The sequence below is a fragment of the Vidua chalybeata genome, chromosome 1 (genome assembly GCF_026979565.1).
Source record: "Vidua chalybeata isolate OUT-0048 chromosome 1, bVidCha1 merged haplotype, whole genome shotgun sequence".
NCBI lineage: Eukaryota > Metazoa > Chordata > Aves > Passeriformes > Viduidae > Vidua > Vidua chalybeata.
This window is the reverse complement of record NC_071530.1, coordinates 120488549-120515014: the sequence shown is the minus strand read 5'-3', so window position 1 is coordinate 120515014 and position 26466 is coordinate 120488549. Positions and strand designations below refer to the sequence as shown.

At 39.1% G+C, this 26466-nt stretch overlaps 1 protein-coding gene across 2 annotated transcripts in view; it reads left to right on the top strand.

Moving 5' to 3' along the window:
- Positions 1 to 26466, top strand: part of EYA1 (EYA transcriptional coactivator and phosphatase 1) — a 158121-nt gene that overhangs the window by 82905 nt on the left and 48750 nt on the right. For both annotated transcript variants that reach the window (XM_053957106.1, XM_053957114.1), the window contains 6 exons: positions 4450 to 4530; positions 6394 to 6463; positions 6876 to 7021; positions 11078 to 11215; positions 17846 to 17928; positions 18331 to 18517. In XM_053957106.1, the coding sequence (XP_053813081.1) occupies positions 4450 to 4530; positions 6394 to 6463; positions 6876 to 7021; positions 11078 to 11215; positions 17846 to 17928; positions 18331 to 18517 (705 nt within the window). The remainder of the gene's footprint in view (positions 1 to 4449; positions 4531 to 6393; positions 6464 to 6875; positions 7022 to 11077; positions 11216 to 17845; positions 17929 to 18330; positions 18518 to 26466) is intronic.

The window sequence follows — 26466 nt, the reverse complement described above, 5'->3', positions numbered from 1 at the left end:
AATCTTTATGAAGTATTCCTACAATTTCTGTGCTAGGAGTAGCCAAATATTAGGTCTCAAAATCCATATTTATAATAGCCAGCATCTCATTCCTCATAACACCCTTTACTGAGATATATACCAGGAACTGCATGACAAGCTGTGAACTCAGAAAGTTGTTACTTGGCCAATGAACCACACAAACTTGTGGGTTCTAGTCTGAAGTTCTCTCTCTCAACAGAGTTCAGAAACTGCCATGTAAGTAATTTTTTAACCACCTTTTGCTATACAGCTGACAAAACAGGGCATATTGCACTTTCAGTCTTTGAGTTCCTTTAGAAGAAAAATCTTTACAATCTATATAACATTAGACCAGCAGTTGCGACATCTCTGAATTTTTTTGCTTTACTTCTCCAAGCTAGCATTTGTGCTATTATCTGCTACTCCTACATTTTCTACTGTTCCATGTGTTTTCTTACATAGTTTCTTTTTAGGTCTTTTTAGAATCTCAGATGACTAGGAATAAAAAATAAGGGGAAAAATCTCTTTGTTGATGTAGTTTCTTAAGCTCCTTGGTATATAAACCAAATCTAAATCACTAGTTCTAAATAAGCATTGACTTTTTGCAGCAGATTAGGAAGACATTAGTCTGCTTCTTGAACTTCTTATTGATAATCTATTACGTGAGTGGTTTGGGTGGCACTAAAACTTAGTAGTACATTGCTAAATCACAGTCTGTCTCTAGAATTCAAGTCTGATAATTCTGCACCTCTGTAAAGGTCAGTTTTGATAAAGGAGCAGCAAAAATGGGAATTTTCCTGTGTCACTTTCCATGGTTTCTGCCACGACTGAGCATGGTGCTGGCTGTACTGGCAAGCTTGCAATGTGTGTTGTCTAGATGTGACAATATTCCCACTCATTTCCCAGTATCATCCTGTGAAAGTTAGGACATGTCGCAGAAATGTTAATTGTCATGGAAAATGTGAAGAGCTGAACTCCAGAGCACCCATAAGCAGCATGTGGTAGGACCAGATCTGTGCCCGCCCAAAGCCTGGCTTCCTTGGACAGCTCCATATGTCTCCCGTCATAGATATGGATGACTCGTGCTGCTGGGATAGACTGTGAGACTTGTGTTCTTAGGCAGTGCCTTTGCAGTTCTCTTTCCCTGTGATTCTGGCTTGAAATATGCTCCATGGCCAGTCAGTTTTGCCTCAGACAAACAAGAGACCTTCCTTTGCAGTAGGAGTGCATGTAAATATTTCCAACAGGTAAACCCATGGCTATTCTTCCCAGTTTATTTCTTTGTATAGCAAGATTTCATCCTCTTAAATGTTCTTAGACTGATAGAAGGAAATACACAGTAATTTTCAGGCATTTTGATTAAAGTGCTTGGGGAATGGAGTTTTTCAGTACCTATTCATCTTTATTAAATTCCCAGCTATCTGTGACACAAAGGTTTGTTAAGGTTGTGGTTGTTTCTAAAGATGGCATTCTAGGGCATATTTGTTATCACCCAAGTAATGGGTATCCAGATCCAGGGATCCAGGAATAATGAGAACATCCTTTCTTATATACTTTTTTTTTTTTTTAATAGTCAGGAGATAAAACAGCTGAGAGAGAGGACATAAAGTTTTTATGAAAAATTGTTGAGAGCCTCAGTCAGCAACTAGAATTTCTTCCCATGAAGATGGCACTGTACTGTATTTCATATGTTTTCCTGTATCTTCAAAAGTAGTATGTGCAGTAAACGGCATTCAGTTTAAAACTGTGTTGCACAGAAGTGCAACAGTTTGCTCATTAGTCATAGAAACAGAAATTAGATTTTGGTGATGTTTGTCTGAAAACAATATTTAGAACAAGGATCCAAATAGGTGCTCAGAGGCTCATCTAACCTGTCCTTGAACATTCGAGTGATGGGGCAGCCATAGCTCCCCTGGACAACCTGTTCCTGTGCCTCACTGCCCTCAGAGTAAAGAATGTCTTCTGGTATCTAGTGTAAATATACCTTCCCTTTGGATCAGTTCTCCCTTTTCCTGACACGACATGTTCTTGTAAAAGGTCCTTCTCCATTTTTCTTGTGGGCTCCCTTCATGTACTGGAAGGCCACAATTAGATCACCACAAAACCTTTTCTAGGTTCAACAGTCCCAAATCTCTAAGCCTTTCCTTGCAGGGGAGGTGCTCTACCCCTCTAATCATCTTGGTGTCCTTCCTCTGAACTTGTTCCAACAGGTCCATGTCTTTCCTGTGCTGGATGCAGTACTCCCAGTAGTGTCTCAGAGAGCAGAGCAGGGGGCAGAAACCCCTCCCTTGCCCTGCTGACTGCGCTGCTTTTAATGCAGCCCAGGGTGCAGTTGGGCTTTCTGGACGTTTCCAGCTCTCACCTAATTTCTTATCCTCCAGAAATCCCAAGTCCTTTTCAGAAGGGCTGCTTTTTATCTAGAACAACTGACACTATACTTCTCTATATTGTGTGAGGCAGTTCAGCATAATCCTCAGGCTGCTAATTTGCAGTAATCCAAAAAATGAAGAATATGGAATGTTATTTCTCCAATAGAGAAGAGGAAGAGTTTGGAGAAAGCACATACTGAAAAATTCCACCCTTTACTCCAGGTTAGGTTGATCTGTCTTATCTTCCTCTCTTTTCCCCCACCACAAATACCAGCTGTAGAGGAGTCTCTTTCATTGTTATTCCCAAATTACAATTGCATGATGGAATTTAGGTTCAGAAGACTTGCAAATTCTGGGGAAACTTGGAGTAGTCTATGAAAGAAGCATGAGTCTGACTGTAAAATGTAGCTCTGATAACCTTTTAAGAAAAAGCAGAAGACAATACAGCTCCTATCATTTTTCATATCTAGATTGACAAACTGTAGAACATGCTGTAAAAGCGTTTCTGAAAAATTGTTTGTGAAAGACACTCTGCAATAAATATTTCATTGTATCTGTATGTTAGACTTTCAGTATTTAGTCATTAAATGGATGGTGAATAACTTACATGCTGTGTTTTTAAGAAATACCTTTGTATTAGAGTTAGGGTTCAAATCATGAGTGCACTTTTGGAGTGAACTTTGTGGCCACCTTTTCTTACCACATTAATTCCCCTTAGGGAGTCTCTTGGACTTCACTTGTTTCAAAAAAGCTGCTTTGCAGAAATGCAGCTCATGTTCTCAAGCTGAATAACCGCTCTCAAAAATGTCCAGCCTCTGGACACTGGGGCAGCCCTCTGGCCCAGCCATTTCACTTCATGAAACTTTCCTAAATGGACTGCATTGCTTGTTAATGCAGACACAGCAGAGTTTTGTGTGCAGCTAAGCTTTGACCTCCCAAGTTAGCAGGCAGAAATCCTGCATGAGAGTCAAAAGAAAATACTGGACGATTAGTAAAATCTTGAGGGATTTCTTACAAATCAATCCCATGGAGGAGGCTTGGTGAAGGAAATAAAACATGCAGAAATAACAATGTGGACTGGCAATGAAAGGAAAGGTTTTTGTGAAAAGAGGGAAGTCCCTCTGCCTCACCCTTTTCAGACTTGGTACCAAAGTGCTAATGCTAGTGATGGTTGTAATTCCTGAACACACATGTATAGACAAACTAGGCACTATTGGTGCCTATTTTGTATCCATGCCAAGTCAGCCCCATCCTTGCTCTTTAGATCAGGATACTGTCCTGATCTTAACATTACGGACTTTGCACTGGACTGAAAGAAAGAGAAATTGTTTATTTACTTGAGGTTTTATTAAAAGTCATTAATTGATTATTGATTATGAATCAGCATGAGCCAGGCAATAATCTCTTGGTCTCTTCTTTTTTTACTCTCAGACAGCCGTGTTACGTTGTGGGTACATAGGGATAAAATGTAAAAGCATTCTTTGAAGTATTTGGTGAGGACTGTGTCCTCTTTTTTTATTCAGGGTTGTTGAATGTAAAGTTAGTTTTCATTTTGAGCGGAGAAATCCACCACATGAAAAGTGTTTTACTTCATCACAAATCCTTAATTTTGCTCTGAAAAATTATTTAATTGGAAACAAAATCTGAACAGTCCTCAGCAAAAACCATTTTAAAATTATTTCCTCTTTTGTCTTATTCAATTTGCTGTCTTTCAAGCCTATAAATGCTGTGTGACCTGATCTAAATGTGGATCCTTATTGTTGGGTCCGTAGGATTAAGAGGAATCAGGACAGGTGCAGAGAGTTGCATGGGGACTTCTGGTTTGTTACAGTGGCTCTTATTCCTTGGGGACAGGAATAACCCTCTTGATCATCTTATATTTATGTGTAAATCATAGCTGCCAGTATTTTGCACAGTTTGTATACACAAGTACATAAAATGCAAAATATCAATAGCCATGATTTAGAACGTTTTTGGCAGATTTTTGCTTTATTGAGTTTGTGTTTGTAGTGAGTGTGTGTGCATGCGCCTGCAAGAATATTAGGAGCATATAGAATATCTTCTGTTTATATCTCTATAGTTAAAACAGAACCAATGAACAGCAGTGAGATCGCTACTACTACTACCACAGACGGGTCTTTAGACAATTTCTCAGGATCAGGTAAGGAATAAACAAAACTTTTAAGCTCAGATATTTAATTTATTATTTTCTTATCCCATGTGATCTAAACCTGTGCACCTCTCTTAAAAAACCTTTTGTACTTTCCATCTTATGCCTATTTCTGTTAATTTTAGTCTAAGTCAACTGGAGTTTTCCCCAAGTAAGGAGCATTACAGTATTAGGCTTATTAATGTCCATTGATGTCTTTGGTGGGAGTCTCACTAGGGAGTATTCTTGCCCAGAGTAATTACTTTTATTTTCTGTGAGTAAACATACATGCCTCTGTGATTATTATTCTAATTGAGGGGTAGGTGTTCCTCACTTATTGTAATTTATTATTACCAAAGTATTCATTCTTTTGTCAGGCTTCTTAGAGGAAGCCAAATGCATCTTAGCTTCTGACATGCAGGATACAAACACTGTGAGAACAACCTCAGGTGTTTTGCACACACGTGGACTAACTGTGGTATTTCTAGCACATTGGTTTTATTGTGCAAATCAAATCTGAAAAGGATCTAATAATATATTGTGGGATTGCGTTTCAGTAGTAGCAAAATTTGACAACCTGTCAGACTCCTGATAGCCAGCCCTTTCTTGGTCTTGTCACAGCCTCCATTTTCTGTAAAGGCTGTTGAGTTTGAAAGCAGCAAGCCTGAAAACCCAAGGAAAGGTTTCTAAGGTATTTTAATTCTCTGAAAGAAGAAAATACAGTGCGTACCTAATTGTAGCTACTTACATCTGTGGTGATCTGAGTAAAGGTTGGAATGTAACACTTGGCATATCTGCAGCCTCACAGGCCACAGAAAAGAAAAATTATCAGATGTAGAAGGCACAGAAAGAGGCTCCCTGCTTCCCACCCAGAGTGTAAAGATGATGGATTTTCCCTGTAGCTGGCCAGGAAGGGGGTAGCTGGCAAGGGGTAATTATGTGTGCCTTGTTTATTTCCAAGTACTTAGCAGTAAGGCCTGTTGTTTCTTGGCCTGTCTGATCTTACAGTAGCCTCATTACCTGCTGCTGACCCTTTCCTGGCAAAGGCTCCCAAGCCCACCTTGGGACCTAGAGGAGAAGTGACACCCAGACAGTAAGCAGAGAGGGAAGGGCTCCCAAGAATATCATCCTGAGCAGAGGAGGCCAGCAGAGCTGCCACGCTCTCAGCAGCACCCAGAAACGCTGACAGAAGTGAGCTGTGCTGGGGAAAGGCTCGGTGTCAGCAGCGCTGCTGGGGCTGCGCCTGCAGGGAGCGGCTCATGCAGCCTCCTCCCCTTGCCTGTTTCACTAACTGCATCTGCACCTTGGACATCCTTCTGCAATACTGATTTGAAGGGCTAAAAGCATTTTAGACAGCAGATAAGGTGGAAGAAAATAGAAGTGTAATAAGGTAATGCATAGTCTGTATTAGGAATTTTTTTTTTTAAAGAGGCACGTGCTCTGAAGCGGGCCATATGTTTTCAATTGAGGCACGCATAAAGCTCCTTCATAAAATGTAGGTCTTAAAAATTCTAAAAGTTAATAAAAAGTTGCACTTGAGATATCAACAATCCTTTGAAAATATGAAGAGAAATGTTTCCATTAGGAAATAGATTGTTTGCATTGAAAATGTTGCCTGTGTGCAACCAAAGAATAAACTGTGGCTCAGGAATTGTACAAAGGGGCAATTTGGTATTTGAGATTTGCAATCAAGATTTTAATGTTAAGCATTCCTGTATAGCTCCTCATAAAATACTATTTTCTATCTAAGGTATCAATGAGATTTGAATTTAATTAAAATCTTGTTAATACTCTGAAATTCTATTAGGAAAAATAATATTTATCTTTGGTGTGTGTATTTACACTTCTGTATGCTTTCTTTTCTCCTTGGTGCAGCAATTGGAAGCAGTGGTTTCAGCCCAAGACAAACACACCAGTTCTCCCCACCACAGATTTACCCTTCCAAGTATGATATCTTTTTAAAATAATAATAATAGTAGTAGTAGTAATAATAATAACTGGAATAGGCAGATTTCAACCTCATTTAAAATATATAATTGAGTCCATCTGTTAAGTCATAATTTAAACTGCAGCAGCTTCTAGGGAATTTTTTTTTTTAATGCTAAGAACGTATTTGAAAAATATTTGTAAAGTTCTTATTTCACTTACTATTTTATTACTGATTTCTTATTGTTTCTTTATTATTATATTATTCTAATTTTTTTTTTCTTATTTTGTCTCTTAAAGTTTCCATTGTCTAGCATAGCCTATGATTATGTGTTAATGAAGCAGCAGGATTATAATAAGGCTAAAAATAACTACGTGCATGTCTGTCTAATGCAGTGTCTGTCCTATTTTCTGTCACTTGTAATCAATAGCAGACCCTACCCACATATTCTCCCTACCCCGTCTTCACAAACGATGGCTGCCTATGGGCAGACGCAGTTTACGGCGGGAATGCAGCAAGCTACAGCCTATGCCACTTACCCCCAGCCCGGCCAGCCCTACGGAATCCCTTCCTATGGTAAGAAATCACGGCCGTGCTCTTTTATTCCTGAGGTAAATGTTCTTTAGAGCAAGCCTGTGTCACCCTTACGCTAGTGCTTAGTGGGACAGCTGTGCTCTAGAGCATTTCTTGTGGACGACTGTTAGTTTTCTCACTTTGGATTAAGTGATGCTTAGTTTATGTATTAAAGAGCTAAAAAGGTACTCAAGAAAATAAGCCCATTTTGGGGTCAGGAGGAGAGGCTCATCATTAGCTTCTTGTTGGTGACATCAAAAATACAGCAGTGAAATGGGAAAAGAGATCTCGGGGTTTGCTTGACACAGGCCCAGCCCCTGGCGACTTGCTCAGGGCTCTACTCCCAGCAGTGCATGAGGTTACATTGGGAAGTAAAAGTCTGAATTTCAGCTGATACAGATTTCTAGAACTCAGATGAATCTGCGAGGCTGTGCTGATTTTCAGAAGGCAAAAAAAACCGATTCAAAAGTGCCTCCATCAAAAAACCCTCTCTTTCCAATGTTTTAAAACTCCCTGGAGGTGAAAATTGAGGTAAATTACTACTAAAGCTCTGTCTGCCTGATGAAGGAGATAGTACTAAGTAGCAAATATTTCCCAAAAAATTTAATTTAAAAACAAGCTGCCATGGGTGAGACCATTTTCCTGCCAGACTGTCTGCTGGCAGACCACATAGCAGTGCAGCAGCAAGGATGCATTATTAGAAAATAGGTCTTATATTTCTCTGGGGGAATATATTAAAAATATACAATCCACATGCTTTGAGCAGTATATTTTGTAAAAAATATGTTCAGATAATGTAAGTTTTATACCAAAAGGACAGAACTCGCCATATAGGCTGTTCACTTTAAAAGTATTAAAAGTTTTAAGTGCAGAACTGGTGAATCATCTTGAAGTCTGCAAGTTGAAAATCCACTGGATCTCAAGTATATCCTGTGGCAGATTATGGTGAACACTAGGTAAAATACATTCTTTTCCCCCTTACTTTAAAATAGGTTTTTAAGTATAAATTGGATATTTCAGTTTCAGTTCAAATGTACATATTTTAAACTTACACTATGAGATGGGGTGTCTTGGACACATGCACACCCACACCCACATACACACACACGCATGAGAGCTCCTGTTGCTAATGAGAGCTTGTCTGCTAATTCCGCCTGGATCGGGGGGATGACAACAGACAGTCCTTTTCCCCACCCTGCTTTTGTTTTTGACCTGTTTCTCCTGTGGACACCTCATGTTCATACTTGGCTGACTGCTAGGCTTGGGCAGCCCAAACAGTGACTTTTTTGTTTTTTGCTTGGTTCTTCTGGAATAAATCCTGACCTCACTGAAGTCAGTTCTTAAATTCCCACTGACTTCAGCCAAACCTTGATTTCACTACTTGAGTTGAGCTGTCTCACTGTCGTCGGAGCTGTAATTGAGAGTTGCTTTACTTGGCAACTGCTTGTGGGGGTTAACATGCTTGCCCGCTCTTTTGTTTTGGTTTGGTTTTTTGCCTAGTCCATCCCCCATGCCTAGAACTTCAGATAAATTTGCAATGTTTTACATTGCAGAACTACTTTTGACCACTGAAATCCTCAGCTCCGGAGCCAAGAGAATTTTTTTGTGTTTCGTTCTTTTCAGACTTGTGCCTTGTGGCTGGTGCTAAGGTGCTCCTTGCTGATGTACTTTATAGGAGTAATATTTAAAAGCAAATAACTATTAAAAAGTTTTAGGACTTAACATGTATTTTTTGCATAGTTAAGGCATGCCATATAATCTATGTGCCCAAATGAAATTGGGGAGCATTAGGACACTCATTTGCAATAGGCAAGAGCTGAAGCTTTGCTTGGAGCCAAAATTCTACTCTTTGATCTGCAGTTTAGGCCCCATGTACCCTCTGTCTTGCCTTTCATCCAGGCAGAAATCTTACAGCAGTATAAAGGGAGAAGACTTAGGCTTATGTGAAAGGCAAAACTGAGCTGAGGCCTCTTTCTTTTTGTTTCTTTACTCTGGGTCTACTGGAAGAAAGATAATTTGTGAATTCCTGTACCAGCCTGCCTCAGGTTTTCTCTCTAGAGTGGAGTTTGGGACGGTGCTGTCTCAACTGTACCTCTAGCCTCTTCATTTTTGCAGTTCCCCACCTCCACAGCCATGCAGCCATGCAGGCAGGAAGGGGGGTGGAGGGGAATGCCATTGACAGCTGCTGCCCTGGGGCTCCTGGCTCTGCTTCATCTGCAAAGCCTCTGAGGAGGCTGGAGAATTTCCTGAAGCTCTTTCCTCCTGCCTGCTCCAGCACTAGCATCTAGCAAAGGCTTTGCTTACCAACTTCTTTACCTTCCAGATCCTGGCAGTCCTCTTGTGTCACTGTCCCTTCCCACTTCCTTGAGTACATTAAACCTGGGAGAAGGGAGCATCAAGGCTTGATGAGGGAAGGCTTTGTGGATGAGAACAAGTGTGAGAGTAAGCCCCAGGAGATGAAAGCTCTTCATAGCATGGAGGTTTGCAGAAGGGCATGTCAGTGCCAAGTTGTCTTCACTCAAGTGGCATCCTCCTAGTGCTGCTTTTGATCATCTCCTGCTCCATCTGAGATGGAGAGTTGGATCAGGCTGTTAAAGGAAATTTAGATGAGAAATTTAATGCTTGATTTAGTTAAACGTTCTCTAAGCCATATTTAATCAGCATTTCTTAAGCCCTTAAACAGACAACAGATAGGGATTGTTGATACCAAACCATCCACAGCAGGAGTTTCCCCTTGGAAATGAGGTGTCAAGATTTGTCATTTGAACTGCTTAATTGTAACATGAAACAGAAGAATCAAGTAAGCATCAGGGAAAAACAAGCAAACAGGTTTAGCTCAACAGTTAGAAGGTCTGGCAGAAGGAATTGAGGTTAATTAATGACAACAGTTGAAAAATAATTACTTAGATGGTAGAAAATATGCTGCCATTTGTATATAGGGAGGTATTGAAGTTCTGCCAACGCAGTAACTTCTGAGCCCTCTCCTACCTTGAAACCTTGTTGGATATTGTCTAAAGAAAAATCCAACCAGGAAATGGACTTAGATTAACAGTAATTTTCAAAGGAATGTTACTAATTCACACTTAGTTAATTCAGTTCAAATATTGTTGGTTTCTGAACAATGAGGTATCACTGAATGCCACAGTGAAACCTAAGAATATTGTATCACTTTTCCATTACTTTGGCTATAATTATTTTTAAATGGTAGTTCATGTCGGGACAATGTTGTATTTCAAACTAAGAGATAGGGGCAGAATTGTGTGCATTTCCTCAGTATTTTGCTTGCTGATATTTGCTTGCTCGTTGCCTTACAAATTGAGGGAAGAAGAACTGAAACTGGGCAGCATTTACTGATCAGACTTTGGATTATTTTATAACTAAATTTAGAAAGGAGAGAGTAATGTGGTATATAATGGATTTCTCCATCAGTGCAGATTAATGACTCTGCTATGTTTTTCTCAGTTCAGGAGATTGCTTCAGGAATAGTTCCCGTCTCTTAGGTGCTTATTTGTTAAGAACTGAATTAGTGTTTAATTACCTTTGAAAAATCATCATTGCACTTAATACTGCTAGTTCTCTTTATCCACCTCTAATTCTTAACAAAACCATTCTTGGAGCTGTGTAATTTTCATGTAAGAATAATATACAATGCAATTTTCATTTATGTCATTAATGGGTAGATGGCAGGAGAGCTTGGCTATGCTATGCTTCATTAAATTAATATAAAGTTGCTAATCTACCTCTGCGTAATGTCATGAATATATGGAAAAATTTGCCTCTGGCAGGAAAGGAAAAAAGGAATAATGCAACTTCCTGTTCATGTATAAATTTCTTTTGCAGTTATTGGAAACACAGTTTTGAATTTAACCTCTCCCTGGTGAACTTCAGTTTTCAGTGTGCTTTTAGACTGCCCTTGGCCTATTAATTTGTGCATGCTCTCAATATTTGTTCTCTCAGGCAATAGTAGGTATATGTTGAAATGGCTGTTAATTAAGTGATTTTATTTTCCATCCCTGTTTGAATATGAACAAATAGATTTGCTGTCACTAACTGATTTAGGTGCATTGTGGGCAGGCATCAAGACAGAAGGTGGATTGGCACAGTCACAGTCACCTGGACAGACAGGATTTCTAAGCTACGGTGCCAGCTTTAGCACACCTCAACCTGGACAGGCTCCCTATAGCTACCAGATGCAAGGTCTGTATAAACAGATATTACCATTAATTGGATGTAGCATGTAGCTAATGCTGTGGTGGGTTTTTTTTCTCCTTATTTTGTTATATTCCTAGAACAAAAATGAATCTTTGCTTGAGCACTTAACTCTGATTTTATTGCAGTAGGAGATGAAATGATGATTGCCTTTGCTGAGAGAGCAACAGGCCAGCTCTCAGCAGTTTAGAAGAAGCCTTGCCTCATTAAATTTTAAACAGTGAAGTATTCTAGTGTTGTAACAGTAAAAAAAATGTATCTCTGAATAGCAATAGTTTAGCAAATAGTGAATGAGACAAAGCTAGTCCTGTAAAACGTGACAGGATTATGAATTTAGGAAGTGCCAAATATAATTTGACACCTGAGCATGTTCGAGGAGGGAGAAGATAAAAATACCTACTGCAGCTGTGGAGGTAGCTAAGTAATGATTGAAGTCTGTTTCTTTGAAGTCTATTTAAAAGCTGTAAGTCTTTGTATGTGCAGGCTATTATTATCAATTATATTTTGTAGCTGTACTTGCCTGTTTAGTTTATTTAATGTGTTTCCACCTTGTTCTCCCAATTCCTTTTCCCTCTTCTGTATTGAGAAGTCGCTGGGTGTGCCTGGTTCTGGATTGTTCAACACGTAACGGATATTTTAAAAAATCTTTGTTTACCAGAAATAGCTAATTTGGGATGTCTGCTGCAGGCCTTTTCACCCCTGAATTTGGCAGTAGATATCAGGTGTGTTGCAGATTTTGGAATTGTTGAAATAAGTCATCAATCACAGAAATGGACCATATTTTCTTACAAGTTTAGCACCTTTGTATATTATCAAGCTCAGTCCAGACTGTGTGCCACCAAGTAAACACTCCATAAAATATCTTGAGGCAAAAGTGCTTTCAGAGGCTGAGTAAATAAGATTTTGCTTTTGTTCCACAGCTTTAAGAATATATTGATCCAGTCCTTTGCTCAGACACAAGAGAGATGTTTTTTGTTGCATTTTTTAGATCTCCTTTTGAACTGCGTGTTGAGTAGCTCCATAGGGCAGAAGTGACCATCTGACATCTCAAATATTGCTGATTTATAGTGTGCTCTGACAAGCACGAGGGACAGGACCAGAGTAGCACATGGATTTTCATCTGCATGCTGAATAGTGATGATCTTCTCCTCATCAGAGTAAATATAACCAAACAAGCTTACTGGTTTTGCTTTCTGCAGGCAGCTACACAAAAGAACTCAAGCAAACACACCTCCACACCACCTTCCCCCATCCAAAAATCCTACCTCTCTATAGGAGAAAGCTCAAAATCCTTGCCAGCAGCAGCTAAAATGAACTTCTGAATCAACATTTCAACTTTTAAGGAACTGATAATTCACAGTTGCTAGGAAATAGTATGATTGAAAAATCATGTCTGTGCTGCCTATAATTTCTATAGCAGTAGTGCCTTCATGCCACAGTCATATACTGGGAACCTGTTGTGTTAACTTCTACAGGCAAATAAAAATATAGTCCATAGAAGTTGGAGGCTAAAATTAAACACACAGGCTAGAAGAGCCTAATGAAACAATAAAGCTGACACTGTTTATATATAATAAACAGCTGGCACCCCATACTGGTTATCTAACAGCTGTAAAGGTGTTTTTTTGTAAGATCTCAAGCAGAGGGATGTCAATAAAAAGGGATTTTAGGGAGGACAGGGAAATAGTTTTGCAGATGTCTATTGGAAACTCATTCAATAGTGGGAGGAAAGAGGGAGCAGCATAGGATATAGCGAGTGCTTGGAAAATTTTAAGTGAAAGCTGTAAGTAATGTGAATGTTGGCATTAGTAGTGCAAAGCTAGGACTCTGTCAATAGACTGCACAGAGTCTGCCATAAAGGGTATTGCTTTTTTTTTTTTTTTTTTTTTTTTTTTTTTTGCTATATGCAAAATTTGTATCACAATCAGAATTGTCAAGCAGAATCACAATCAGAATTTGTATCACAGTAGAATTGTCAAGGTCAGCAAAGGGTGACAGTTGTCAAGAGACGGAAGAGTAACATCTTGGAAAGCATTTCAGCTGTATACGTTGAGAGGCAGGGATCTTAAAATATTCTGCAAAAAGAAATATGTTAAAGATGACCCAGTTGTGAAGCTCTAATAAGAAAAGGATCAGAAGCATTGATTTAATGATGGAATTGTCTGCAGGGCTTAGCGGGGAGTGGGGTCTTAGCCTGGGTTGTGCTCGAGCTGTGCTGTGCTTGGGCTGAGATCTGCACACCTGTGGAAGTCAGTGGATCACTAACAATCTGGCTTGGGCAGAAGAGCCACAGGTCAGACTTAGAGTGTCCCTGTGGTGTGTATGCCCTTTCTGTTGTGCTCATAAACAGCACAATGTGTTTAGCAGGGTGAGGGAAGGACTGGTCTTCTACAGAAACCTTAAGAGACCATAAGAATGGAAATAAGGAGAATATTTCAAATGAAAAGACTGGAGGAATTGTTAGTTGCTAAGTAAAAAAGAATCACATTTCTGAACAGGTCTTTCTTGCAGTTAAATGTTTGACAATATATGTCTATACTACACATGTGAATATATGTCTTTGTAATATTTTCATTAAGTAAACTTGTGTATTTGAAACAACTCTAAATTGACTTAATTCTTCTTTTGATTGAACAGCTGTTAAAAGTAAACAGGAACATTTGTTTCTCTTTCCTGTTTTAATTTTGGAAGGAGAAGCTATTCATAATTTCAACTATTATTTAAGGACAAAATTGATTCTCATGACACAAGACGGGGTTAGTGCTGCTGCTGTTCAGTTGTTTGTGCAGAAACCTCCAGAGAGGAAAATGAGTTTATTCTCCCTTTTCCCTCTAGCAGTATATGGGCAGACTGCAGCCTCAGCCTTGTCATAGCCTGCAATAGCTGTTCTTCATCTCCTGCATGCAGCTGCTGAGCTGCTAAATGGAGATAATGGATCCCACAACCTACTCCACAACCGAGTGTTAGATGACAGCGGCTCGGGGCCCTGCTGGCATTCTTGCCTGCGGCAAAGGGGATTTCCTAGCGGCCTTGCAGTTGTCCTGCTCGTGTTCCCTGACTGGGGTTACCTCGCGCTCCAAAGCTTTGGAGTTAATTCTGGTTCCTCTCCCTGGGATGAAAGTCTCCCTGCAATGTAGAGACACTGCCTCGCGGTGCGTGTGCAGCCAATTAAACCCAGTGCTTTTCCTGACCCTGCTAAAATTACAGTGTCATTAGTCATTGAACAATAGTGGGGGGAGTGGCTGCCAACTTATGAAAATTATAAGGAGAATTGCTGCTTGTGACTCCTTGCTAAGTTTATTCTGATAATTGGATTTTTGTTTGTCACAAATTTATAATCTCAATAAGGGAGTGTGCTCAGGGGAAAGGGTGAGAAGAGGACTCAGGCGGTTCTGCCACGCATCTCCCCACTCCCCTCTCCCCCCGCCTTACTTTATTTAACGAGTGTGTTCCTTAAGCTGTTTTTCATATAAGTTGCTTCATAGATGTTGAAAGACCACTTACATGACTAATAGCTGTGGGAATGGGCCGTTGTTCCTATACTGGCAGATTTATAGGGATTGCACAGTGAGGATAAATGGAGTGGAGAAGGGCTGGGGGAAACAGCAAGGAAAGAGCTCCATTTGCAAATGTCTTGTTTGGGTCTCTTTTGATTGTGATAAAAAGCATGTCTTGTACCCTCCACTAGAGTACCCTACCATTGGAAGGGTGCTAGACCTGTGATGAGCACTACCATTGTTTTAGTTACCAAGGCTGTGATGATCGAGAATAACTATCCCATTGGTTTGGGAATTCAACCGTAAAAAAGTAAACGTTAAGGTATTTGGTTATTATTATACAGTATAAAAATATTGTGCTGGATGGCTAAGCAGTTACTAGGACAACAAGGGGGAGTTTGCCAAGGATTTTTAAACACTGTAAGCAAACGGAAGAAACCTTGAGTTTAAATAGCCCATCTGGCCGTCTAAGGCTTTCCCAAGAGAGCTACACTAAACTTCTGCCACATACCCTGATGATAGACACAGCCCATGGCAAGGAGACTGAGCTAGGGAAGCAAATGGGCTTCTGTGGCCAATACACGGGGGAGGACCTTATCCCGTGCCTGCGGCGGCACAGGGCGCGCCCCGCACCTGGAGCGCGCCCTAGTCCCAGCAGGGTCCGGCCGCCTTCCGATGCTGACTGGGATTCCCAGCTTTAATGTGGGTCAGAGCTCTTTGCAAAATAGACCTTTGACCTGCAATTTACAGCTTTTATCACATTTTAAAGCTATGTAGCCGGCCAGTTTAGGGCAGTAAATCTCACATGTTTTGTAGTGATTCTTATTTTTGTGTTTGTTGAGCTAAGGCAGGATAGCGGCTCTATGCCATGTTATGGCTGAATATTTAAAAAACAATTTGCAAAATCATGAGTATTTTAAAAACAACTTCAGGCCAGTAGTTCTGGGTGGCCCACAGAACTGTTTCTGAGAAACCTGCTTCATGTTTGTTACGGTCTAGGAGACCCTTACCCCTCCTCCATAGAAGCCAGTGCTGACCATGAGATGAAAGAGAGATCTGCATGTTAGTGTGTGTGTGTCTTTGTCTGAGAGGGAGAGATGCTGGCTGGCATGTAATTACTTTTCTCATTTGCTCTTGCAAATTATCTTCCAAACCTTCTGAGGAAAGATAATGTATTCCTCAAACAAAGTCTGGAGTTTTTTCTACTTATAACTATGAGAGGCCTTTAAAATCTTTTTAGAGTGGCTCAAACTGTGCGCCTTTAAAACCTGGGTTTGAATGTATTACTGCATCTTCCAAAAACCCTATAGAAATAAGAAGAGACACAGTGACTTATATTTTTCCAGCCAGAACACTATTAGAAATAAAATATTATTTCAAAGTTTTGCAATTTAAAATATTTTTCAGCTGTATTTTGGCTTTTGTGTTTGTCACAATAAAAAAAATAACATCTGCTTTCCAATTTTAAATTAAATTTAAAACAACATGTTTTTCTCATTAGTACTGTTTATCTGTACTATCTGCTAAACTTGGATGTCAACTCTTCTGCTGAAGTAATCTGATTTTAGTTCACAGGATTAATAGCATCTACCAAGAATCAGGGATTTTGCACTAGTAGAAGATAGATGATAAATGTTTATAGTCATTTCATACATTAAGTTTAAGCTTCATCCTTTACTCCCACTGCTGTTGGACTTCTCATCTACTTCTTTGAGACTTCACTTGTATGTGATTTTAGTAACTTTTGCAGTCAAAACATTTAAATATTTTTCCTTCTGACTTCTCATAGCTACAATACCTCTTGGTTTGGTGATATTTTGTTTAAGAAAACTAAATAGCTCACAAATGTCCTTCAGGGGTTGTAGTAAGTATGGACCCGTCTGCATTCTGTCCTCTTGGGAGTTGCAAGAAATGTTGCTTCTCCCAGTGAGTAACCTCTTTTTGGATTCAGTTGCTAATTGGGTTGTGTTGGGTACATCAGAAGATTGGTGCATCTGTGTGCCTGACTCCCTGTTGGTTTTCATCCTTCCTTGTCTCCTTTGCTCACCTGCAAGTTTTGCTCCCAAGGCCTCAAAGTATATCTTTGCACTGAGGCAGATTTTGATGGTGAGAGAGGCTGTAAACAACCTGTGCACTTTAATAACCTGCGCTGACTGTTGCTCTCCTGATGGATGAGTTCAATAGGTTGCCTCATTACAGACTTTGTGGTGGCTTATGTAGCTTCACCCTGTGCGTCCATATGTCTCAGCTGGTGGCTGTGTCACTCCTGGGTTACAGCCAGCGAGGGCAAAACAGCTGAAAGGGGGTTGCTGCCCTTTTAGAGGAACAGCTTTTCAGGTTGGGTTTTAAACGAGAGCCCCATCTGTCTATTTTTGGTGGATCATGAAAGCTGGAGGAGGGAGATGAAGGCAGTAATTCAGTCTCTGGGCTAAATTCCATCTTGGGTCTCCCTTTTCAGAGAGGTACTTTTTTGTCTTTTGTGTCATGCCCAGCACGCTCTGTCAAAAGAGGAAAGGTTTGCAGCCCAAGGCTGTCTCTGATCGATTAGTGAGTCCTAATGGCTTTGCAGTCGGACTGAGCTGTTTGGAGCAGGGAGTTATGGCTTTTGCTGCTCCTGTCAGGGGCTGAGGCTCGGGGAGGGAAGAGGACACAGTTCTCAAAGGTTGCAGGAGAAACAGGTACCAGGTTTTTATGAGGGGTGATGGTGTCTCTTGGGACAAGGCTTGCCCTTATTGTTCAACCAAAAAAAAAAAAGAAAAAAAAAAAAAAAAAAAAAAAAAAAAAAAAGAAATAAAAAAAAAAGAAGCAAAGAAACCCTCATTACTTCCACAGTGCTGGGTGTTATTCAGAGGGGTGCGATAACCAAATTTTCAATCAGACCTGAGGTGGGTCCAAAATTCCAGTCTAAATTTCAATGGGATTTTTTTATTGCAATAATGAAACACAGAGTGTAAGAACTATGAATTATCACTTTCTATGTATTAACATGTTATAGAACTGAATCGGTCAACATATGGGAAATATTACAAATATGCCATAATGTTATGATATAATTGTGTGATAGAAGTTATTTTACAATACTTTGTTTTAGTAATTCACATAATTTTTCATTTCATTTCAGGCAGCAGTTTTACAACATCATCAGGAATATATGCAGGAAATAATTCACTCACAAATTCTACTGGATTTAATAGTTCACAGCAGGTAAATTTGTAAATAGGAGCTCAGCAAACTTTGGCAAACTTAGAATTCTCATCCAGTGAAAAAATGTAGCACTTAAATAGCTTCTTGAAAGAAATTGTCATCTTTCAAGTTAAACTAAAGTTTTTCTTCAATCTGTCATCTTAGAACTAATTGTCAGAGGTTGATGTTCTTATTCACACATCTTCAGCAGGGTGTCTAATAAACTGCTTGTATGAGAAGACATACTAAATTATGTGTAATTTCGATTTCGTTTTACTGCCTCACCGTTTTAGGTCCTACAGCATCCAGTCCAGGGAGCATCCATGCTCAAAGTCTGACATGTGTTTGTAGTTATATTTTGTAATTTATACTAAAAAGTAGCAAAGCTTTGATGGACTGCTCAGTTGCTTTTTTGTCTTGCAGGAATATCCCTCTTATCCCAGTTTTGGCCAGGGCCAATATGCACAGTATTATAATAGCTCACCATACCCTTCACATTACATGACAAACAGCAACACCAGCCCTACGACACCCTCCACAAATGCAACATACCAGCTTCAAGAACCGCCATCTGGCATCACCAGTCAAGCAGTTACAGATCCTGCAGCAGGTAATTACATGGATTTTATGGTCCCTATGAGGCACGTTTTTGTAAGTTGAAAGGGGATTGAATTGGATTTTTTTTTGTGTAGTTGTTGATTTTTTTTTTTTTATTATTATTATTTCTTAATCCTGAGCCTGTGACATATCTTGGACAGATTTTAACAAAAAATAGACTAAAGAAAAAAGAGGATCAGTAACAGTTTTAAAGCTTATCTGGAATAGAAGTTGTTTGTATTTATTTGTAAAGTGTGTTAAAACTTGCAGGGTATGGATAAATCTTTTTGGTAAACAAGAACCTGGTGCTTTTAAGCTGTGTACTCATTAAGATAAACCCCTTTGATTTTTCTTAAATAAGACTGAAATCAAGAGGCCTTCTAACCATAACCCAGCTGTCTACTCGAAAGAGAGCTTTTGAGTTCTTGATTCCAGAGGACGTAATAATGCTTGCTATGGAGAGTTGAAATTGCACAAGTGTTTCCATTTTAAGAAAAGATTTTCAGTGGCTTATTCTTTTTCCCACTCATTTTACCTTTCTTGGTGGAATTTGGCAGTCCTTGACTGGTTGAGCTATTTTTTGACATTTATGCCAAACTGCTCCAGCTGTTTTTGGAAATGAGGGGTGAAAAATAATTTTCTCATTATTAAAAAAAAGTTAAAATCCATCTTTTTAACAGATCAAGCATGTCAGTCATTAGTAGATGGTAGAAGTATGAAGTCTGTCAGAGAGAAAGTCCAAGGTTGCAGATGTGTTTCTTAGTAATGCAGGAAGAAGCAGTTGTGATTTGGCAGTGGTATCTGGTGGTTTTGTTTCAGACTTCTTTGGGATGTGGTTGGTTTTAGTTCTCTTGAAGCACTTGATGGGACTGATCTTCCATGTGCAATGCTAGATTTTACTACAATTTGCTAGGCCTCTGTTGCTTTTCTGCATGAGTGTGTGCCTGAAGAAAATGTTATGCAGTGTTGTCTTTTTCAGACATTTGCTGCAAGTAGGGAAGAAAATACAGCTGCCATATGCATTTATATACATGAGGTCATGTGTGTGCACTGTATTTGAGAAAGAAATCTTTCTAAATATATGAGTGCTTATTGGGGTCAGTGCATTTAGGTATGGATGCGTATTGATGTCTGCATAATTATCCTGCTCTTCACTTTTTAAAAATTTTTTGCTTTTGTTTTCTTGTGATTTTGTTTGCTTTTCTTTCTAAGTTGGAAGCGGTTAAGTTCCTCTTAGCCCAAAACCCTAAGGTGATCAAGTTTTAGCTGTTACCAAGATACTAAAATTGAATCATTATATCATCTGTGTCTTGATCTTTTGCAAAGTCTTTGCATGTGTTTTTCTAAAGTCATTGATCTTTACTATAGCATTTACTGCCTAAAAGCTATAGTAAATATGCATATGAAGAGAGGAGGTATAATATTCCCAAACTCAAGCTTAGTGGCTTGAAGACTGTCTTCCTATTTAGTTTTCTGTGCCCTATAAACCTGAACAGAACTTTCCTTAGTTCCTTTTTAAGAAGTCTTTCTTTTCTCCCTCACATCTTCCATGTTCTTTTTATGACAGTTTTGTCTAAAAATTTGAAAGAATTTGGTGAGCTTTCTCATGGATGAGTTTTGCACCTAATCCTTCTTCTTAATTTGCTATTTCATGTATTTAAAGCTGTTCATCTATGGATGCCCTACCAGTGCTTGCTTAGCCCTTTCTCAGATGTGTGCACACCTCCTCTGGCATTGCTGGGCCTTCCATTTCTTTTCCCAAGATATTAACATTACTGATTTAACAATTCTGAAAATGTTCCTTCTAACAGTTTGCAAATAACAACTCTTAATGTAGCTTTGGGGTTACCATGGGCTGGCTGCCTCTACCAGAGGCAGAGGCACATTTAGGAAAGTACCTGCTGTGGACCACTCTATTAGATGGAGCTGATGAAAGTCATCTCCGTCAATGTGCAGAAGGCATAGGGCCAAATTTCTCCATTTTTCTTTATGCATTTTTTTCTTTGCAGTTAGGTTAGGATCAAGCCCATTTAGGCTCCTTCTGTATTGCCTGGAGAGATGAACACTTCTAATTAGAGTTCAGTTTAACAACAGTCTTAATCCTGAGATGCCAAAGTCTCTCCAGTGGAATGAAAGCAGTTTAAAGTGGCTGACATGCCAGTGCTGGCTTCCTAAGGAGAAATTAGTCAGGAATCTTCTGCTGCCTCACCTTCAACGCTGGTAGAAAGGAAAGAAGGACCCATCAGTGAATCCAGTGTGGTGCTTGCCATTTCTCCTTGGACAGTGTAAATGGTTGTACTTTTTTCTTGTTGAGATTTATTGCTAGCCCTCAGTTGAGCTCATACACAGTCTGCTTGTAAGACAAAGCAAGGCTGGGCTCAAAGAAAAGAGGGATCAACATGTAGGAAGGGAATGCTGGTGGAGTGGGGACAAGAAAAGTGGAAGGCATATTCAACAGAAGGAAATTCATAGTTGGGTCAAAAACACAGAACAAAAGATCAAATTAAACAAATTTTTATTACAGTTAGTAAAATTTCTGTAGGCTGTTTTGCCACATCTGCTCAAGTTAGGTTTCTGATTCTTTACCACAACTGGAATGCTTCATATGAGGGATGGTGGGGAGCAGTGCAGAGCCATCACATTTAGTAGGATAGACTCCAGCTGCTGAATTGCAGCTGTCTATCCTTAGACATCTTCTATATTTAAAAAAAATATGTAATCCGTGTGGTTATGAACTATGCCAGGACAAGCACAGAACAGCCTTCAGACTTTACAGAGGCACCAGAATAATTTGACAGACATAGGTGGTTTCTATGAATTTGAGCCAATAAGTGAAACAGAAGAGTCTGGTAAGAAAAATGTGAAAGGGAGAAAGTAATTATGTGCTCTTGTGACATTTTTAGTAGAGTTTTGCCGACTCAGAAATCTCAGATAATTTCACTTGAAATATTTTTAATTCCTTGTCCAAATATAAAATAATCCTTTTATGGTTTTCCTCAGTTACTAGTTAAATTTTAAAGTTTTTGCCATGCAATCCAGAACATGCAGGGATTCTTGCAGAGAAACCTGAGATTTTCCATGCTCAGTGTTTCTTCTTTCTCTTCACTTTCAGGATTTGAAACTTTCTTGTACCACAGTCAGGATAAAATCTTTCATTGCCCACATGTTTATAGTCTTTGTATCCATAAATCAGAAATACAAATTAATGTTATTTTTTGTGAACAAAATTTTCTTAGTGATGTAATCAGAAAGTTGCTGTTTTTTTTTGTCTAAGCTGTAGTATCTAAGAGAAGTAATAAGAACTAAAATTATTACAGAGAAGTAGATAAATGAGCAAATATTTGTTCTCCCTTCCAATATTTAAATTCATTGAAATAGGTTGAGAGTGAGCAAAAGCAATATTTCTTTATGTTTCATGTAAGTAAGCTGTGTAGCTCTTTGTTGCTGGATGTTGTGTATGCAAAAAGTTTATGCCAGTTCAAGCATAACTTTGACAAGCTCAAATATTAAATTTACAGAGACAAGAAATTTTTGATGTACAAGATCACTGGAGACTCGGGATGAATGAGTGCTGTGTGGATGTCTGTCCTTTTTATGCTTTCTTACTTAGTTTCCAGCTGTTTGCCAATGTTGAAAATTACCCTGGAGAGATGGAGTTATGCCCCCATCTACTATGCCTACCCTGATGATCAAAAATTCTTAGTGCAACATTCATAACATTATTTCTAGGAGTTAATGTAGAAAAAACTACCTTTTCTAAAGCAATAATAATTTTCTCTTGCAATATTTCAACTCCATCATTACAACCGGTAATAAAAAGTTCTTGATTTGTGCATTTTTTTTTCATTCAGTCAGGAATTATCTATTTCATTTGATGCTGTATTTATAATTTATTAAACAGTGTTTCTCACAAGTGAGACTTGCATTGTTCTTGAGATTCAATCTCTTTCATTTTTCTTGGTTTCTGTAATAAGTGTGTTTAATATATTACTGGAAGGTTTGGGGGCTTTTTTGTATTACTCACATACTTCACAATGCAGATTAAAAACCTCACAAGGGCTGTGCCAGCCAACAAAACTTGGTCTCAGACATGGGCCACTATTTTGCTCTTAAAGACTAAACTTCTTTTTCCTTGAGTACTATATCATCTTTAGTATTACAAAAGGGAAAGCAACTTTTACAGTTTCTTCTTATTGTGTCTCATAACAATAAATTAGAGACAGAAAAGCCAGAGGGCAAATAGTTAATATAGACAACTTTTCATTAACACCTGCATGGAAAGAAATGCAGCTATATTCACAGTACATTTCTGGTATTCTAATGTTTGTTCTTTTTCATAAATATAAATGAAGACTAAATCTAGAGGATATATTTATAAAAGGAAGGAAAATCATGAAAAATTCTGTAAAAACAGAAATTAAATTGGATACAGTGATGAATGGCAAAGTGCAGTACTGGTTTTGCTTTTCTCATAATGGTTGTTCTCCTGGGATGTTTATCTTTGGTTTTGGTGGGATTAAAAGTAACAACGATTTCAAATTGTTTGAAAACTGAGCTAATGAGTAAGGAAGAAATAACTACAAAGGATACAGGTACTACTGGCCCATTATGGATTGCGTCACCTTTTTTCTTCAACAAAGAATGCTGGAGAAAAAAAAAGCAGACCACTGTAAGTTGTGGTCATATATAGTTTATAAATACTATTATATATGATATTTTGTCATTATTTTAAATATGCAATCCTAAATCAAAACCTCAACCAGGCTTTGAAATAAATAATCATTTTTGCCACTATTTTTGACAGACTGTTGAGAGCTTCTGTCAAGTTTATAATAGCATGCTCTTAATTCTTAATATACAAACATTTAATTTGTTTTTCAAGTGAAGATCTTGACATTCTGTTCAAACAGCACTAGAGATATACTTCTGTGATCCTGCCAGGAAGCATTATTGTATTTCTTGCAATATTTACTTAGTGCTTTTACTTACTACTAATACAGTACTATTTTTTTCATAGACAAGTGAAAAAAGAACATCCACAAATACACTTGATTCTGCTGCATTGTTTAATCCTGGTCCAGTTGTATGCAAGTAGAAGTTTGTATAGGTGCTCATGGAATTTGTGTTTAGTTTTATTTATGCAAAAGCAAACTTTAATTATGCAAAAGTAAGAAAATCATAGCGTGAGACTGGCATATTCAAATTACTTGAATCTTGTATTTTTATTCTGGTACACAGGAGTTGAAATAACACTGGCAAAATGAAGTATAAGATTTAAGGGGAAGCCATTAATCTGGGCACAATCTAAATGGAAAATTTTTTGTACATAGCTACTTGCAGAGACATTTGACTGTGCTAACTACCCAGGACCCACCTAATGCATGTAATTTACATTGTGACATGAGATATGATTACTTTGATAATGCATGTTTACTCTTTTTTGCATAACCTTTCAGTGTAGTAGGGGAAAAGTCTGATAAAATTTGCAATGCCTTTGTCAACAGCAAAAGCTCTACCCACACATACACACCAGCTGGATTTACTTAGAGACACACTTGATTTTGGGCTCTCTGGCATAGCCAGTTTGCCCCAGATTTGTCATTGAACACTATTGCTGTATATCAAAATCAACAGTAAGAAAATGCAGCAATTACTATGGGGGGATTTTCATAACAAACAGAAATGAATTACAGAGTACGGTGTTGCAAATGCTGTCTTTGCAGCTGTACTGTCTGTTCATAAATAATCAAGATGTTTTTATTTTTGAGATGATGGAAAATTGTTCTGTGTGACAAAACCATCAACACTGCCCAGTGATGTATAAAGGGAAGTATAAGCTGATGAACTCTTACGTCAAGTTGCAGTTTCAGGGTGCTTTGAAGAATAGAGGAAAGTCTGATACAGTATGGTTCACATATTTTAGTTAAGCCAGAATGTAAACATATTTTATTACTCACAGTTACATTTTTGTCAGGCTTAATGTCACTGTATGCTGCAGGGGTTGCTACCAGGTCAGAAGCAGGGCAGTACCAGTCACACCTGGAAAATAAGATATTTATAAAATCTGGGCTTAATTTTTTTTTCCTGACTTACTGTAGAAGTCAAGAGTGGGTCTTTTACACTTATCCAAGGTTCAGAAGAGGCTGAAGCAGAAATAACATTTAGTGTCTGCCTGGAGCAAAGTACAGAGAGTTGCTGTAGCAGGGAGATCTAAAATTATGTGTTTGTCCATGGATGCAGAAAAATAACTGTTGCTACATTATTGATACAGTTTTGTGAAGGCATTGCAACCCAGAGCCACTGCACTGGCTGTGGCAGTCCAGACTGATGGATCCAGCGGGCTGTGCCCTGCCTGCTGCAGGGGCCATCAGCAGGCATCTCAGGAGCATCAAGGAAAGGCTAGGCTTGTGTAAGATTTGCCCTAAGCACTTTTCCAGATCCCAGATATTTTTATCTCAGGGGATTTCCAGACCTGCTATTGTTTGTGTGTTTAGGGTGTGCCTGCATTAGCATTTTAGTTTTGAGTAGGGTCTTTTTTGATGTGACGCTTTGGCTCAGCAGAACGGTCCTAGGGCACCCAAGCGGAGTCCTACCAGTCAAAGCTAACCTGGAAGGTGACCTCCAGAACAGCTCCTAATTGCTCCAGCCCCTACTGAGGATGCCCAGGAGATTAAATCAGAATGCACTTGCACTGAAATAACCTCTCAGAAACAGCCAGTGGAGCCTGATGTAGTTGCCACCACTTGCCTGATCTCACAGATCCAACTTTCTAATGTGGTGCAGCTATAGCACCCCTGAATGCTTCATTTCCAGGGATGTCTTCAGGCTCCTCTTGAACCCATGTAATATTTTGGGAGCCTGTCATGGTTTTTTTTTTTTGGCAAAATGTGTACAAATCTCACAGCTCTTATCTGAACTCCTTTTATTTAACCAGGCTGCTGCCTGCTCCCTTTGGTGATCTTGCTTTTGTGTTGGACAGGCGATGGATCTGATCCTCACACTCTTCTCTACTCATGATTATGTGGAGAGCAGGCTTTTCTCTTGCACTTTCCTGTGTTTGTGATGCTCAAGGACAGGATAAAATTGAATTCAGTGCTTTAGAAAAATCATCATTTCACTTGGCTAGTATTAAAGTATGTCTGGTTGCGGCAACCCGGGATGCAACATCTGGTACCATGAAGTCAGCTGAAGTTGAACAAATTAACCTTCTCTTACCAATGATTATAGAGTAATGAGTATAGTGATAACATGGATTGTGGCTATGTAAATTTACTTCAGCAAGTCTTCTGATGCCCTGGCAGTTAAATCTTTTCACTTAACAATTTTAAAAGCAAGCTAGGCTAAAGCAGTTTGGCAGGAATTACAGCAGAAGGTTAAAAAGCTGTTTAGGAAATCATGTCTAGAGAGAAGTCAGTGAGAGCTCACTGTTAAAACAGAGGGATGGCTACAGCAGCATTCCTCAGTGTCTGCCTTGGGCCTAGCACCAGACCACATTTTCATTAATCATTATGTGACGGAACAGAATGTGTTTGCCTATTAAATATGTAGATGACACCATGCTGAGAGGGGCTGCTTTGGAGACGGGATGAGAACTCAAAAAATGGAGATGTGATCTGAATAGGAGCAGGTGTGAGGTATACATTTAGGCAGGAATGATGAACTGCACAAATGTGGGACGGGGAATGTTGGCAGCTTCTTCCAGGCTCTACCTTTCCCTGCAGACTGCTCTCAGTACTCCAAATATTAGTGGCACACAGAGTACCCTCAGCCACTGTTGTTTTTCTTTCTCCAGAATTTGTCAGGGCTGGGCTTGTCGAGGCTCAGGGCTCAGGTGGACACTGAATTCTTTAACTGGGTTTCCTTAAGAGGCCCTGAGAGCGACCACTGGACACTGAGCTGGTGACGCAGCCATGCACACAGAGGCATTCCCATCACGTACTTGGAAAAAGTTTCTTGTACACA